General features: G+C 36.2%; 1 protein-coding gene across 1 annotated transcript in view; it reads right to left on the reverse strand.

Annotated features, from left to right (window-relative positions):
• cfap43 (cilia and flagella associated protein 43) overlaps positions 1-15,653 on the reverse strand; it is an 80,923-nt gene that overhangs the window by 53,924 nt on the left and 11,346 nt on the right. The window contains exons 8-12 of the mRNA XM_061968316.1: positions 15,107-15,313; positions 14,941-15,027; positions 12,712-12,792; positions 12,468-12,596; positions 2,004-2,123 (exon numbers count right to left, since the gene is read on the reverse strand). Of these exons, the coding sequence (XP_061824300.1) occupies positions 2,004-2,123; positions 12,468-12,596; positions 12,712-12,792; positions 14,941-15,027; positions 15,107-15,313 (624 nt within the window). The remainder of the gene's footprint in view (positions 1-2,003; positions 2,124-12,467; positions 12,597-12,711; positions 12,793-14,940; positions 15,028-15,106; positions 15,314-15,653) is intronic.

Consider the following 15,653-nt stretch of genomic DNA (forward strand, 5'->3'; position numbering starts at 1 on the left):
TGTGTGGGGAAAAAAATCACAAGACTATTTCATCTCTACAGGCCTGTTTCATGAGGGGGTTCCCTCAATCATCAGGAGATTTTAATGGGAGCATTCACATACCATGGTTTATATAGGGCACAGAGTGGGTGGGTACAGGCTGGCGTAGGGGCGTGGTGATTGGCTCATGTGTTACCTAGGAGGTGTTTCTGTCTGTGGCGGCATGCTGTTACAATTTCGCTGCGCTTGTTGAGGGATGACAGGTCTGGACGGTAAATAATAAACAGTTTCTCTTTCAAGCATAGGTTGCATCTTTTATTACCACTATTGTAAGGTGTGCTGGATGCAAGAATTTGCCATGTTATTGAATATTCAACATTATTGTCTTTGAGGTCCCAAATGTGTTTGCTGAGTTCTGTGGTATTCCGCAGGTTTTGGTTCCTGAAAGAAGCCTTGTGATTGTTCCATCTGGTTTTGAACTCTCCCTCGGTTAATCCTACATATGTGTCGGATGTGTTAATGTCCTTGCGTGTTACCTTAGATTGGTAGACAACTGATGTTTGTAAGCACCCCCCGTTGGGAGGGCAATCAGGTTTCTTTCGGCAGTTGCAGCCTTTGTTGGTTTTGGAGTCGCTCTGTCCGGGGGCCGACGGCTCATTTGCAATTGTTTTGTTGTGGTTTGAGATAATTTGTCGTATATTGTTCATACAGCTGTAGCTCAATTTAATGTTGTTCTTGTTGAATACTTTTCTTAGGTTGTTGTCTTTGGGAAAGTGTTTGTCAATCAGATTGAGGAATTTGTGTCCAATGTTAGTTGAGACGTTTTTGCTGTATGGGGGGTTGTACCAGATGATGACGTTTCGTTTTCTGTTCTTTTTTGGTTGGTTTCCTGGCGTGGGTTCATAGGTGAGGGTGAAATTGTATCCGCTTTCATCAAGGGCTTTTTGGTACGGGGGGGTTGCTTGGTCAAATTCAAATATATGTGTGTATATATATATATATATATATATATATATATATATATATATATATATATATATATATATATATATATATATATGTCTTAATAAGGTTATCCAAAAAATAGTGCTCGATACCGTAGTAGAGCGCAATATATGTATGTGTGGGAAAAAAATCACAAGACTACTTCATCTCTACAGGCCTGTTTCATGAGGGGTTCCCTCAATCATCAGGAGATTTTAGCTTCCATTAAAATCTCCTGATGATTGAGGGAACCCCTCATGAAACAGGCCTGTAGAGATGAAGTAGTCTTGTGATTTTTTCCCCACACATACATACATATATATATATATATATATATATATATATATATATATATATATATATATATATATATATATCCTGAAAATATGGGGTATGACCTGGTTCTGAAGACTTGCATTGATTGGAATCAAACAGGATTCACAGTAGTGTGGACAACTTCCACTTTTTCCTCATTTAAATTGTGGAGGAGAAAAAAAGTCCTCATTTCTGTCCAATACCACATGAAAGTGCTTGCTTTTTGCCATCTTATTTGTCCAGCTTCCGTACTCGTTTTTATACACTTTACAAGAAATACATCGACAGCAAACTCTGTAGTTTGTTGAGACTCTTATTTTGTTAGCGCAGGCAGGATGGAGCAGCACTTTTATTGTGAAGCCAGGAACTGCGCGTCATCTCACAAGACCCTCGGGTGCCGAGAATGTCAATCAAGTGACGTCATAGTGAAGAGTGATGATCGCTCATTTTTAGCTCTATTTTTTCAACGCCTGGCTGGCCATCGACTGGCACATCCTCGCCATCGACCGCGAGCTCGCCATCGACGTAATGGTCAGCCCTAGTTGTGTGGCAGGGTTCTTGCCACCCTCCTCAAAGTGCCAATGGTAAGCCATAAAGACCCCCCAGGCCAAGACAGAGGTGTCATTCAACTACTTGTAAGTCCATCATCCCAAAAGTAATGACAATATTTTACTAAATAACTTAGTGTGTGTGTGTGTGTGTGTGTGTGTGTGTGTGTTGTTCACCTGACATATGGCCATGTCCGACTTGATTTTTCTTTCAAACAGCTTCTTCAAGCCGTCATCAAAGCGCTCGGTGGCGTCTTTGGTGGCCTTCTGGAGGCTTTTGATTTCGTTTTCCAGCGACTGTAATTGCAGGTCAGTTCCAAATCAGACAAAAACGGCTTCATCTTTTCTTACTGAACATATCAGTAAAAATCATGTAAAATGCAATATTATCAAAATCAAAATATTTACATGATCATGTATTCCAAAACATTTTTTTTTGTTAAAATAAAGATAAATACTGTGCTTGAATATCTGTTTGACTTATAATTTCAAAAGAAATTAAAGCTGCAAGCAGCGTTGGTCGGGCCCGCGTATTTGGCAGGTGCTAGTCCTAAATGTCCCAATACTTTTGTCCAGTTTTAGTCCCAAGTGTCCCAATACTTTTGGTAAGTTGTAGTCCTAAGTGTCCCAATACTTTTGTCCAGTTTTAGTCCCAAGTGTCCCAATACTTTTGGTAAGTTGTAGTCCTAAGTGTCCCAATACTTTTGTCAAGTTGTAGTCCCAAGTGTCCCAATACTTTTGTCCAGTTTTCGGCCTAAGTGTCCCAATACTTTTGTCCAGTGGTAGTTATAAGTGTCCCAATACTTTTGTCTACTTTTAGTCTGAAGTGTCCCAAGACTTTTGTGTAGTGTACCTACCTTGTCTGCATTGTGTGGGCACGTTGGTGCTTCCTGCTTTTAAGCAGCCATCTTAAAAAAACAGCAGCGCAGCAGCATCAGCGCAGCGGTTCTTTGAAGGCTCATAAAATCAAAACCGGAGCGGTTAGAAAAAACGCGCTTCTGTCCTTTTAATCACAAGGGTTTAATCTCTCTCCTGTGTTAGTTTGAAGCCGAAACGACAAACGCGCTCAGAGGAGATAGTTTTTGAAGGAAGGTGACCGGTTTTTACAAAAATGTTGTTTTGAAGGGGGAATAGCAAACTTCCTGTTGATTTTTGCTGGGGGTTGTCAATTTATGAAATGTAGGTCTAAGTGAGGCCTACATAGAGGTTTTTGTTTCATGTCTCTCCGACCTTCCCAGTGGGAGTTACAGGCAGTTTTGTCATTTTTTTCTTCCGAGGAGCAGTTTTTTCTGCGTTTTATTCAAAAATTGCGCTAGAGCGCAATTTTGAGTTTTGATGTTTGGTTTTTTGATAAAAAGTTTTGCCGTATATTACTGGTGTGTGTGTAAAATTTGGTAAGTTTTGAAGTATGTTAAGGGGGTCAAATTACAGCGCAAAGTTGCGGAAGAATAATAATAATAAAACCTTACAAATTCAATAGGTCCTTATGTCCCATTGCATAAGGACTCCCTTTGGGAGTCCTTATGCAATGGGCCATGCGGGCCCTAATAATAATTAAAGCTGCAAGCAGCATTGGTCGGGCCCGCATATTTGGCAGGTGCTAGTCCTAAATGTCCCAATACTTTTGTCCAGTGATAGTCCTAAGTGTCCCAATACTTTTGTCTACTTTTAGTCTGAAGTGTCCCAAGACTTTTGTCTAGTGTACCTACCTTGTCTGCATCTTAAAAAAACAGCAGCGCAGCAGCATCAGCGCAGCGGGTCTTTGAAGGGTCATAAAATCAAAACCGGAGCAGTTAGAAAAAAAGCGCTTCTGTCATTGTAATCACAAGGTTTCAATCTCTCTCCTGTGTTAGTTTGAAGGCGAAACGACAAATGCGCTCAGAGGAGATAGTTTTTGAAGGAAGGTGACCGGTTTTTACAAAAAAATTGTTTTGAAGGGGGAATAGCAAACTTCCTGTTGATTTTTGCTGGGGGTTGTCAAATTATGAAATGTAGGTCTAAGCGAGACCTACATAGAGGTTTTTGTTTCATGTCTCTCTGACATTCCCAGTGGGAGTTACAGGCAGTTTTGTCTGTTTTTTCATCCGAGGAGCCGTTTTTTGTGCGTTTCATAAAAAAAATTGCGCTAGAGCACAATTTTGAGATTTGGGGTTAGGTTTTTTTATTAGATCGCAATTTTTGCCAGTCCTGATGTGTGTGTTCAGTTCGGTGAGTTTTGAAGCATGTTAAGGGGGTCAAATTACAGCTCAAAGAGGCAAAAGTTACTGTTTTTAGTACTTTTTTGTCTTGAAGGGGGAATTGCCAACTTCCTGTTGATTTTAGCCCGACAATGTACTATTATGAAATGTAGGTCTAAGTCAGACCTACATAGAGGTTTTTGTTTCATGTCTCGCCGACCTTCCTAGTGGGAGTTACAGGCAGTCTAGTTTTTTTTTTCCTAGGGGGCGCTAGAGCGCAATTTTAAGTTTTGTGGTTCGGTTTTTTATAAAAAAGGCAATTTTCGCAGGTCCTGATGTGTGGGTCAAATATGGTGAGTTTTGAAGCATGTTAAGTGGGTCAAATTACAGTTTAATGTGGCGGCGGAAGAATAAAGAACAAAACCTTACAAATACAATAGGTCCTTATGTCCCATTGCATAAGGACTCCCTTCGGGAGTCCTTTTGCAATGGGCCATGCGGGCCCTAATTAAAGCTGCAAGCAGCGATGGACGGGACCGACTTTGACGGCACATAAAATCCAAACCGGAGCAGTAATTAAAACTTTTAATCAGAAGGGTTCAATCTCTCTCCTGTGCTAGTTTGAAGCCGACACGACAAACGTGCTCATTTTTGAAAAAAGGTGACCGGTTTTTACAAAGCTTTTGTTTTGAAGGGGGAATTGCAAACTTCCTGTTGATATTTGCTGAGGGTTGTCAATTTATGAAATGTAGGTCTAAGTGAGACCTACATAAAGGTTTTTGTTTCATGTCTCTACAACATTCTTACTGGAAGTTACATGCAGTTTTGTCTGTGTTTTCTTCCTAGGAGCAGTTTTGTCTGTGTTTTATTCCTAGGGGGCGCTAGAGCGCAATTTTGAGAGTTTTGGGGTTGGGTTTTTTATTAGATCGCAATTTTTGCCAGTCCTTATGTGTGTGTCCAGTTTGGTGAGTTTTGAAGCATGTGAAAGGGGTCAAATTGTAGCTCAAAGAGGCAAAAGTGACAGTTTTTACAAAACTTTTGTTTTGAAGGGAGAATTGCCAACTTCCTGTTGATTTTTGCTGAAGGGTGTCAGTGTATGAAATGTAGGTCTAAGTGAGACCTACATAGAGGTTTTTGTTTCATGTCGCTATGATATTTTTACTGGAAGTTATAAGCAGTGTGTCTGTGTTTTCTTCCTAGGGGGCGCTAGAGCGCAATTTTGAGTTTTGGGTTTGGTTTTTTTATTAGATGGCAATTTTCGCCAGTCCTGATGTGTGTGTCAAATATGGTGAGTTTTGAAACATGTTAAGGGGGTCAAATTACAGCTCATAGAGGCGGCGGAATAATAATAATAAAACCTTACAAATACAATAGGGTCCTTTGTCCCAAAGGGACATTGCGGTCCCTAATTAAAGCTGCAAGCAGCATTGGTCGGGCCCGCGTATTTGGCAGGTGCTAGTCCTAAGTGTCCCAATACTTTTGTCTACTTTTAGTCTGAAGTGTCCCAAGACTTTTGTCTAGTGTACCTACCTTGTCTGCATTGTGTGGACACGTTGGTGCTTCCTGCTTTTAAGCAGCCATCTTAAAAAAACAGCAGCGCAGCAGCATCAGCGCAGCGGGTCTTTGAAGGGTCATAAAATCAAAACCGGAGCAGGAATTAAAACGCTGTTCTGTTATTTTATACACAAGGGTTTAATCTCTCTCCTGTGTTAGTTTGAAGCCGAAACGACAAACGCGCTCAGAGGAGATAGTTTTTGAAGGAAGGTGACCGGTTTTTACAAAAAAATTGTTTTGAAGGGGGAATAGCAAACTTCCTGTTGATTTTTGCTGGGGGTTGTCAATTTATGAAATGTAGGTCTAAGTGAGACCTACATAGAGGTTTTTGTTTCATGTCTCTCCGACCTTTCCAGGGAGAGTTACAGGCAGTTTTGTCAGTTTTTTCATCCGAGGAGCAGTTTTTTTGTGCGTTTCATTAAAAAATTGCGCTAGAGCACAATTTTGAGATTTGGGGTTAGTTTTTTTTTATTAGATCACAATTTTTGCCAGTCCTGATGTGTGTGTTCAGTTCGGTGAGTTTTGAAGCATGTTAACGGGGTTCAATTTACAGCTCAAAGAGGCAAAAGTGACTGTTTTTAGTACTTTTTTGTCTTGAAGGGGGAATTGCCAACTTCCTGTTGATTTTTGCCCGAGAATATACTATGATGAAATCTAGGTCTAAGTCACACCTACATAAAGGTTTTTGTTTTATGTCTCTCCGACCTTCCTAGTGGGAGTTACAGGCAGTCTAGTTTTTTTTTTTCGTAGGGGCCGCTAGACCGCAATTTTGAGTTTTGTGGTTCGTTTTTTTTTTTTTAAAAAGGCCATTTTTGCAGGTCCTGATGTGTGGGTCAAATATGGTGAGTTTTGAAGCATGTTAAGTGGGTCAAATTACAGTTTAAAGTGGCGGCGGAAGAATAAAGAATAAAGAATAGTAAAACCTTACAAATTCAATAGGTCCTTATGGCCCATTGTATAAGGACTCCCTTTGGGAGTCCTTATACAATGGGCCATGTGGGCCCTAATGATCAATCAAACTATAGACTGGAAAATTGACAATAGATTTTACGCTCAAATATACGATTAAAGCTTTTTTACCATAAAATACTGTGTTTTTACATGTACAGTAAGACACAAACATTAAAAGACAAATAAAAAAACAAGATTTTACAGTAAAAAAAAAAGAGAAAAGGCTCTGTTGCTTGAATTTTACTGCTAAAATCAGTGCTATTGGCCACAATATGTTTGGAGGAGAAAAGGTGAGGCCTTTAATCCCAGGAACACCATGCCTACCGTTGTATCGACCAATACTAATACTATACTCGGTATTGTTACGGTCCGTATTTGTATGGGTTTTAAGTAAATAGTGCAATTAAATAAGCAAGCAAAACTACTATTGGATTTTATTTCCTGAGTTTGTAAACGATAACAAAAACAACAAAAAACTTGTTTTTTTTATCATAAAAATATGGATCTAATCACTGTAGTATCAACCACATACCGATACTATACTTGGTATTGTTACTGTCTATTTGTTTATTCATTTGAAGTAAATAGTGCAATTAACTAAACAAAAGCAAAAAACAGTTTGTAAAAAATAACAAAAACAACAAATGTTTTTTTTTATCCTAATAATATGGATCTAATCACTGTAGTATCAACCACATACCGATACTATACTTGGTATTGTTACTGTCTATTTGTTTATTCATTTGAAGTAAATAGTGCAATTAACTAAACAAAAGCAAAAAACAGTTTGTAAAAAATAACAAAAACAACAAACGCTTTTTTTTTTATCCTAATAATATGGATCTAATCACTGTAGTATCAACCATATACCGATACTATACTTGGTATTGTTACTGTCTATTTGTTTATTCATTTGAAGTAAATAGTGCAATTAACTAAACAAAAGCAAAAAACAGTTTGTAAAAAATAACCAAAACAACAAACTTTTTTTTTCATCCTAATAATATGGATCTAATCACTGTAGTATCAACCACATACCGATACTATACTTGGTATTGTTACTGTCTATTTGTTTATTCATTTGAAGTAAATAGTGCAATGAACTAAACAAAAGCAAAAAACAGTTTGTAAACAATAACAAAAACAACAAACGTTTTTTTTTATCCTAATAATATGGATCTAATCACTGTAGTATCAACCACATACCGATACTATACTTGGTATTGTTACTGTCTATTTGTTTATTCATTTGAAGTAAATAGTGCAATTAACTAAACAAAAGCAAAAAACAGTTTGTAAACAATAACAAAAACAACAAATGTTTTTTTTTATCCTAATAATATGGATCTAATCACTGTAGTATCAACCACATACCGATACTATACTTGGTATTGTTACTGTCTATTTGTTTATTCATTTGAAGTAAATAGTGCAATTAACTAAACAAAAGCAAAAAACAGTTTGTAAACAATAACAAAAAACGTTTTTTTTTATCCTAATAATATGGATCTAATCACTGTAGTATCAACCACATACCGATACTATACTTGGTATTGTTACTGTCTATTTGTTTATTCATTTGAAGTAAATAGTGCAATTAACTAAACAAAAGCAAAAAACAGTTTGAACAATAACAAAAACAACAAACGTTTTTTTTTATCCTAATAATATGGATCTAATCACTGTAGTATCAACCACATACCGATACTATACTTGGTATTGTTACTGTCTATTTGTTTATTCATTTGAAGTAAATAGTGCAATTAACTAAACAAAAGCAAAAAACAGTTTGTAAACAATAACAAAAACAACAAACGTTTTTTTTAATCCTAATAATATGGATCTAATCACTGTAGTATCAACCACATACCGATACTATACTTGGTATTGTTACTGTCTATTTGTTTATTCATTTGAAGTAAATAGTGCAATGAACTAAACAAAAGCAAAAAACAGTTTGTAAACAATAACAAAAACAACAAACGTTTTTTTTTATCCTAATAATATGGATCTAATCACTGTAGTATCAACCACATACCGATACTATACTTGGTATTGTTACTGTCTATTTGTTTATTCATTTGAAGTAAATAGTGCAATTAACTAAACAAAAGCAAAAAACAGTTAGTAAACAATAACAAAAACAACAAACGTTTTTTTTTATCCTAATAATATGGATCTAATCACTGTAGTATCAACCACATACCGATACTATACTTGGTATTGTTACTGTCTATTTGTTTATTCATTTGAAGTAAATAGTGCAATGAACTAAACAAAAGCAAAAAACAGTTTGTAAACAATAACAAAAACAACAAACGTTTTTTTTTATCCTAATAATATGGATCTAATCACTGTAGTATCAACCACATACCGATACTATACTTGGTATTGTTACTGTCTATTTGTTTATTCATTTGAAGTAAATAGTGCAATTAACTAAACAAAAGCAAAAAACAGTTAGTAAACAATAACAAAAACAACAAACGTTTTTTTTATCCTAATAATATGGATCTAATCACTGTAGTATCAACCACATACCGATACTATACTTGGTATTGTTACTGTCTATTTGTTTATTCATTTGAAGTAAATAGTGCAATTAACTAAACAAAAGCAAAAAACAGTTTGTAAACAATAACAAAAACAACAAACGTTTTTTTTTATCCTAATAATACGGATCTAATCACTGTAGTATCAACCACATACCGATACTATACTTGGTATTGTTACTGTCTATTTGTTTATTCATTTGAAGTAAATAGTGCAATGAACTAAACAAAAGCAAAAAACAGTTTGTAAAAAATAACCAAAACAACAAACGTTTTTTTTAAATCCTAATAATATGGATCTAATCACTGTAGTATCAACCACATACCGATACTATACTTGGTATTGTTACTGTCTATTTGTTTATTCATTTGAAGTAAATAGTGCAATTAACTAAACAAAAGCAAAAAACAGTTAGTAAACAATAACAAAAACAACAAACGTTTTTTTTTATCCTAATAATATGGATCTAATCACTGTAGTATCAACCACATACCGATACTATACTTGGTATTGTTACTGTCTATTTGTTTATTCATTTGAAGTAAATAGTGCAATGAACTAAACAAAAGCAAAAAACAGTTTGTAAACAATAACAAAAACAAACGTTTTTTTTTATCCTAATAATATGGATCTAATCACTGTAGTATCAACCACATACCGATACTATACTTGGTATTGTTACTGTCTATTTGTTTATTCATTTGAAGTAAATAGTGCAATGAACTAAACAAAAGCAAAAAAACAGTTTGTAAACAAAAACAAAAACAACAAACGTTTTTTTTAATCCTAATAATATGGATCTAATCACTGTAGTATCAACCACATACCGATAATATACTTGGTATTGTTACTGTCTATTTGTTTATTCATTTGAAGTAAATAGTGCAATTAACTAAACAAAAGCAAAAAACAGTTAGTAAACAATAACAAAAACAACAAACTTTTTTTTTATCCTAATAATATGGATCTAATCACTGTAGTATCAACCACATACCGATACTATACTTGGTATTGTTACTGTCTATTTGTTTATTCATTTGAAGTAAATAGTGCAATTAACTAAACAAAAGCAAAAAACAGTTTGTAAACAATAACAAAAACAACAAACGTTTTTTTTTATCCTAATAATATGGATCTAATCACTGTAGTACCAACCACATACCGATTCTATACTTGGTATTGTTACTGTCTATTTGTTTATTCATTTGAAGTAAATAGTGCAATTAACTAAACAAAAGCAGAAAACAGTTTGTAAAAAATAACAAAAACAACAAACGTTTTTTTTTTATCCTAATAATATGGATCTAATCACTGTAGTATCAACCACATACCGATACTATACTTGGTATTGTTACTGTCTATTTGTTTATTCATTTGACGTAAATAGTGCAATGAACTAAACAAAAGCAAAAAAACAGTTTGTAAACAATAACAAAAACAACAAAAAACGTTTTTTTTTTATCCTAATAATATGGATCTAATCACTGTAGTATCAACCACATACCGATACTATACTTGGTATTGTTACTGTCTATTTGTTTATTCATTTGAAGTAAATAGTGCAATGAACTAAACAAAAGCAAAAAACAGTTTGTAAACAATAACAAAAACAACAAACGTTTTTTTTTATCCTAATAATATGGATCTAATCACTGTAGTATCAACCACATACCGATACTATACTTGGTATTGTTACTGTCTATTTGTTTATTCATTTGAAGTAAATAGTGCAATGAACTAAACAAAAGCAAAAAACAGTTTGTAAACAATAACAAAAACAACAAACGTTTTTTTTTATCCTAATAATATGGATCTAATCACTGTAGTATCAACCACATACCGATACTATACTTGGTATTGTTACTGTCTATTTGTTTATTCATTTGAAGTAAATAGTGCAATTAACTAAACAAAAGCAAAAAACAGTTTGTAAACAATAACAAAAACAACAAACTTTTTTTTTTATCCTAATAATATGGATCTAATCACTGTAGTATCAACCACATACCGATACTATACTTGGTATTGTTACTGTCTATTTGTTTATTCATTTGAAGTAAATAGTGCAATTAACTAAACAAAAGCAAAAAACAGTTTGTAAACAATAACAAAAACAACAAACGTTTTTTTTTATCCTAATAATATGGATCTAATCACTGTAGTATCAACCACATACCGATACTATACTTGGTATTGTTACTGTCTATTTGTTTATTCATTTGAAGTAAATAGTGCAATTAACTAAACAAAAGCAAAAAACAGTTTGTAAAAAATAACAAAAACAACAAACGTTTTTTTTTATCCTAATAATATGGATCTAATCACTGTAGTATCAACCACATACCGATACTATACTTGGTATTGTTACGGTCGATATTTGCATCCATCCTAAGTAATCAGTGTAAAGTAACTCAACAAAAGCCATCTGACATCACATGGACAAAGATAAGACCTTCTGGAGGAAAGTTCTGTGGTCAGATGATATTATTAATTAGCATCACAGCTAACAGAAAAAAAGCTGTCTTTGATCCTACCAAGCAAAAGGCTGGTAAAACTCCACTGTGTAGGATGGGAAGCAACATGAGGGTTCTGTTTCTTTGATGTATTGTAATCCACACAAAGATTTTGTCTACAAAGCGGAGAAAAAGCAGGACCTGCCCAAACTCCAGGCACCTCTTCTTTGAACTGTTTTACGACCTCTTCTTTGAACCGACCTTTTCTTTGAACTGTTTTGTAATCAAAGGCGACGGCTGTTTATGACCCCCCTCCCTTAGAAACAGCTGTTGCCATGTAATCAGGGAAAGTCCAAATAAAAGAGGCGGCGTACAATCTTTCGTCAGAGCGTGGTGACACTGCACAAGGGTACAGGTGTACGCGTTTCTCCTCGGTGAGACAAATTTCATTCTGTCTCTGTTTAATTCCTTGCTTCTTGTCTTGTTTAATAGATGTCATCAGTGTTTGAACCTGACACCTACCGTCAAGCATGGTGGTGGTAGTATTATGCTCTGGGCCTGTTTTGCTGACAATGGAACTGGTGCTTTACGGAGAGTAAATGGGGCAATGAAAAAGGAGGATTACCTCCAAATTGTTCAGGACAAGCTAAAATCATCAGCCCGGAGGTTGGATCTTGGGTCAACAGGACAATGACCCCAAACACAGGTCAAAAGTGGTAAAGGAATGGCTAAATCAGGCTCGAATGAAGGTTTTAGAATGGCCTTCCCAAAAGTCCTGACTTAAAGGTGTGGACAATGCTGAAGAAACAAGTCCATGTCAGAAAAGCAACACATTTAGCTGAACTGCAGCAATTTAGTGGTCAAGCAGAAGCTTGTGGATGGCTACCAAAAGCGCCTTATTGCAGGTAAACATCGAGGTAAGAAGGTAACATTTCTTCACTTTGGTAAAATACCTTTCTGTATTTGTCCTTTTCTGTATCCAGCTCTTTGACTTTCTTGTCGTACTCTTTGAAGAGCTTTTTCTCCTCCTCCGTCCACTGGTTGTCGGGCTTGGCCAGAACAAACTCGGGCTGCGGTACTTCCTGCGGAGCACATTTACTACTCATTTCCTGTGCTTTCTTTTGCGGTCCTTTGTTTTTACTCCGCTGGGAATTAAGAGGGGGGAAAAACTCAGGAAAAAAAATAAGCTTGACCTACCGATTTCAAGATGCTGTCTTTTTTCACTTCCAGCACGCCTTCCATCATGTCGTCAAGTGCCCTTCCCCGTACGTTGTCACTCTAGAATACGACAACAAAAAAACATTTGTCAGCATTTTCGTATCAAAAGTATATCAAGAAGTTTCATAATTGTGTTTCGGTGAGTTGGGGTGGGGAAAAAAAGCAAAATAAAATATTTCAGGCAACATGTTGATATTATTTACTGTCTTGCTGTCATGTCTGTATTATCATGTTTTGTTTTAAGTCATGTTTTGTTTAGTTTCTGTCTTTTTCACTCCCTTGTCTGGTCACCATAGCAACCATTAGTTTTCACCTGTCACGTCACGCACCTGTTCCACGTTTGGACTCATTGTGCACTCTTGTCACCATAGCAACCATTAGTTTTCACCTGTCACGTCACGCACCTGTTTCACGTTTCGAGTCACGCACCTGCTTTCACTAATCATGTCCATAGTATTTAAGTTCATTCATTTTCTGTTGTTCGTTCTGACGACGCACCACATTTATGCTCCTGCACACTCGCCACACCCTGATGACCCTTGCTACTCTTTTTTTCATGCCGGTTCCATGCCAAGTAAGTTTTTGTTTGTTAAGCCACAGTTAGTGTTTTGTTTAATTGTTCATAGTTTCTGCCAATGTGCAAGTTTTGTGTTTAAAGTCTAGTTTTATTCTCCGCCACTGTGCGCGCTTTTTGTTTATTCCTTTTTTGATAGTTTAAAATAAATCCTGTACCCACCTTCAAGCCTTGACCAGTCCAGTTCATTTGCACCACGGGAGAACAAACCAAGCCAAAGTCCAAGTCTTGACACTTGCAAGTGTTAAAAGAAGTTAGCCGTTGCATTCCCTTTAAACTCGGTTTTTTTAAAAAACAGCAAAATAAGAAAATAATGACAAACTCGAAATGATGAAATATTGCTTTTCCGTTTGCGTTTATTTTTCCTCTTCATTTCTTCACAGTTTTGGTTATATGTGTTGTTTTTGGTGTTTGGTGTGCTATACAAAATGAAAAAATTAAATATACCAATGGAAAAAAAAATAAAAAAAATAAATACGCAATACAAAATAATGCATAATAAAACAAAAAATAAATGGTGTATTTTGTTAAATGTACGCAACAAAAATGTAATAAATATAAATAAAACACATTACTTCACTATGAAATGTAGTCATGAAATATGAAGAGCAATTTTAATTAAAAAAATATATAACATAAAATGACATAAAAATATTTAATGTGTGATTAATGTTTTGATAAACAGTCATTAAATAATTTGTAAATGTAAAATAAAAGTCATTTGCTTGTTTTGTGCAGGGCTTAAGTTAGACTTATAGACAAACTTTTATCGTCATTCAATTTTTTTCAAATTTAAACTTTACAGTACAAATAAGGACAACATTTTATTGAATCGAATTGAATTTATATAGTGCTTTTCTCTAGTGACTCAAAGCGCTTTTACATCGTGAAACCCAATATCTAAGTTACATTTACACCAGTGTGGGTGGCACTGGGAGCAGGTGGGTGAAGTGTCTTGCCCAAGGACACAACGGCGATGACGAGGATGGCGGAAGCGTGGATCGAACCTGTAACTCTCAATTTCAATTGAGAGACGATCAGACCTGCCTTCATAAGCCTGCACAACCTGCCATCAATATTGCCCCCTTGTGGTTCTGTGCCGTCACAACTCCCTCCTCCAACCATAACAATATTCCCGTTAATTCCCATGGAAAGTTTCCAACTTTGAATATTTCCGGAATTTTGCAACCCTAATGGCAACATAAACTAGCTGAATTCTGACTGGATGCAAACTTTAACTTAAAAACAACAGCACTGGAAGGAGCATAATATGACATGAAGAGAATATGAATACTTTTAGATATTTAGGGAAAGTACATTAAAAATGATTTCATTATGATGATGATGTCTGGTTATGTTAGGCCAGCAAAGAAGGCCTTGCTGGCCCTGACGCCCCCCCCCCCTGGTTGATTGCTATGCTATGCTGTGATCTCTCAGCGAGGCATCTCTCACGCCATTCCTGAAAGTTCTTTTCTTACCAGCCTAATCTACTGGAGCCTTTATGGCCAGTTTGCATGCAAATGTACACCAGCTCGCTTGGGTTTGGTCCGGTTTCCAGGCCAGGAAGAATTTGTGAGAAACCGCAAACGGGAGTTTAAAAACAAAACAAAGTCACATTTATTTTGGCGGCATACCTTGGCAGCCAAGCGCTTCTGCTCCTCCAGTCTCTTCTGGTCCTCCTCCTCCTGCTGCTCGGGGGTGAGGTACTTCTCTGCTCGTATCTGAAGTGGCACATATAGATAGACAGGTGACACCCTGCGTATACCTGAGGTGCATGAAGGTGATGCGGGGGCAGGTGACCTCGGAGTGGTCCACGATGAACACCCTCTCGGGCACCTCTCGGTCGTTCAGGGAGGGCTCCCAGAGGTCCTCGGCCACTTCCAGCTCGTCCAGGAGCTCTTTCACTTGCTTGTTCCTTTCTTTCACGCGGGCGATCTCCTGCACTTTTTGCTTGTACACGCCGTCAAACTTGCTGTTGAGGGCCACCTTGATGCGGTAGATCACGTCCTGCGTAGTCACAGGTGCGACTTTGCATCAATTACACACAGGATGTATTTTATTTAACTAATCTATGTTTAAAACTCATGAGTCTCTTTAGAGCCCTTCATGAGAAAACAACAAATATGTTATGTTCAGCAGCGCCTCCTGCAGTTAACTAGTATGAATGACCTTTAAGGCAAATTGACTACGGTAAAGGAAGACTATTGCAAGTTTAATATGGTTAAGTGTTTCATATATTAATGCGGTTATTCCTCATGAAATTGACTGAACTGAAGAAACTACCAGGCGATAAATAGTACGTTTAAACATTTATCTTTTAAAATACTAATTAATGTAATTTAACATT

Source organism: Nerophis lumbriciformis, linkage group LG02, assembly GCF_033978685.3.
Source record: "Nerophis lumbriciformis linkage group LG02, RoL_Nlum_v2.1, whole genome shotgun sequence".
Lineage (NCBI taxonomy): Eukaryota > Metazoa > Chordata > Actinopteri > Syngnathiformes > Syngnathidae > Nerophis > Nerophis lumbriciformis.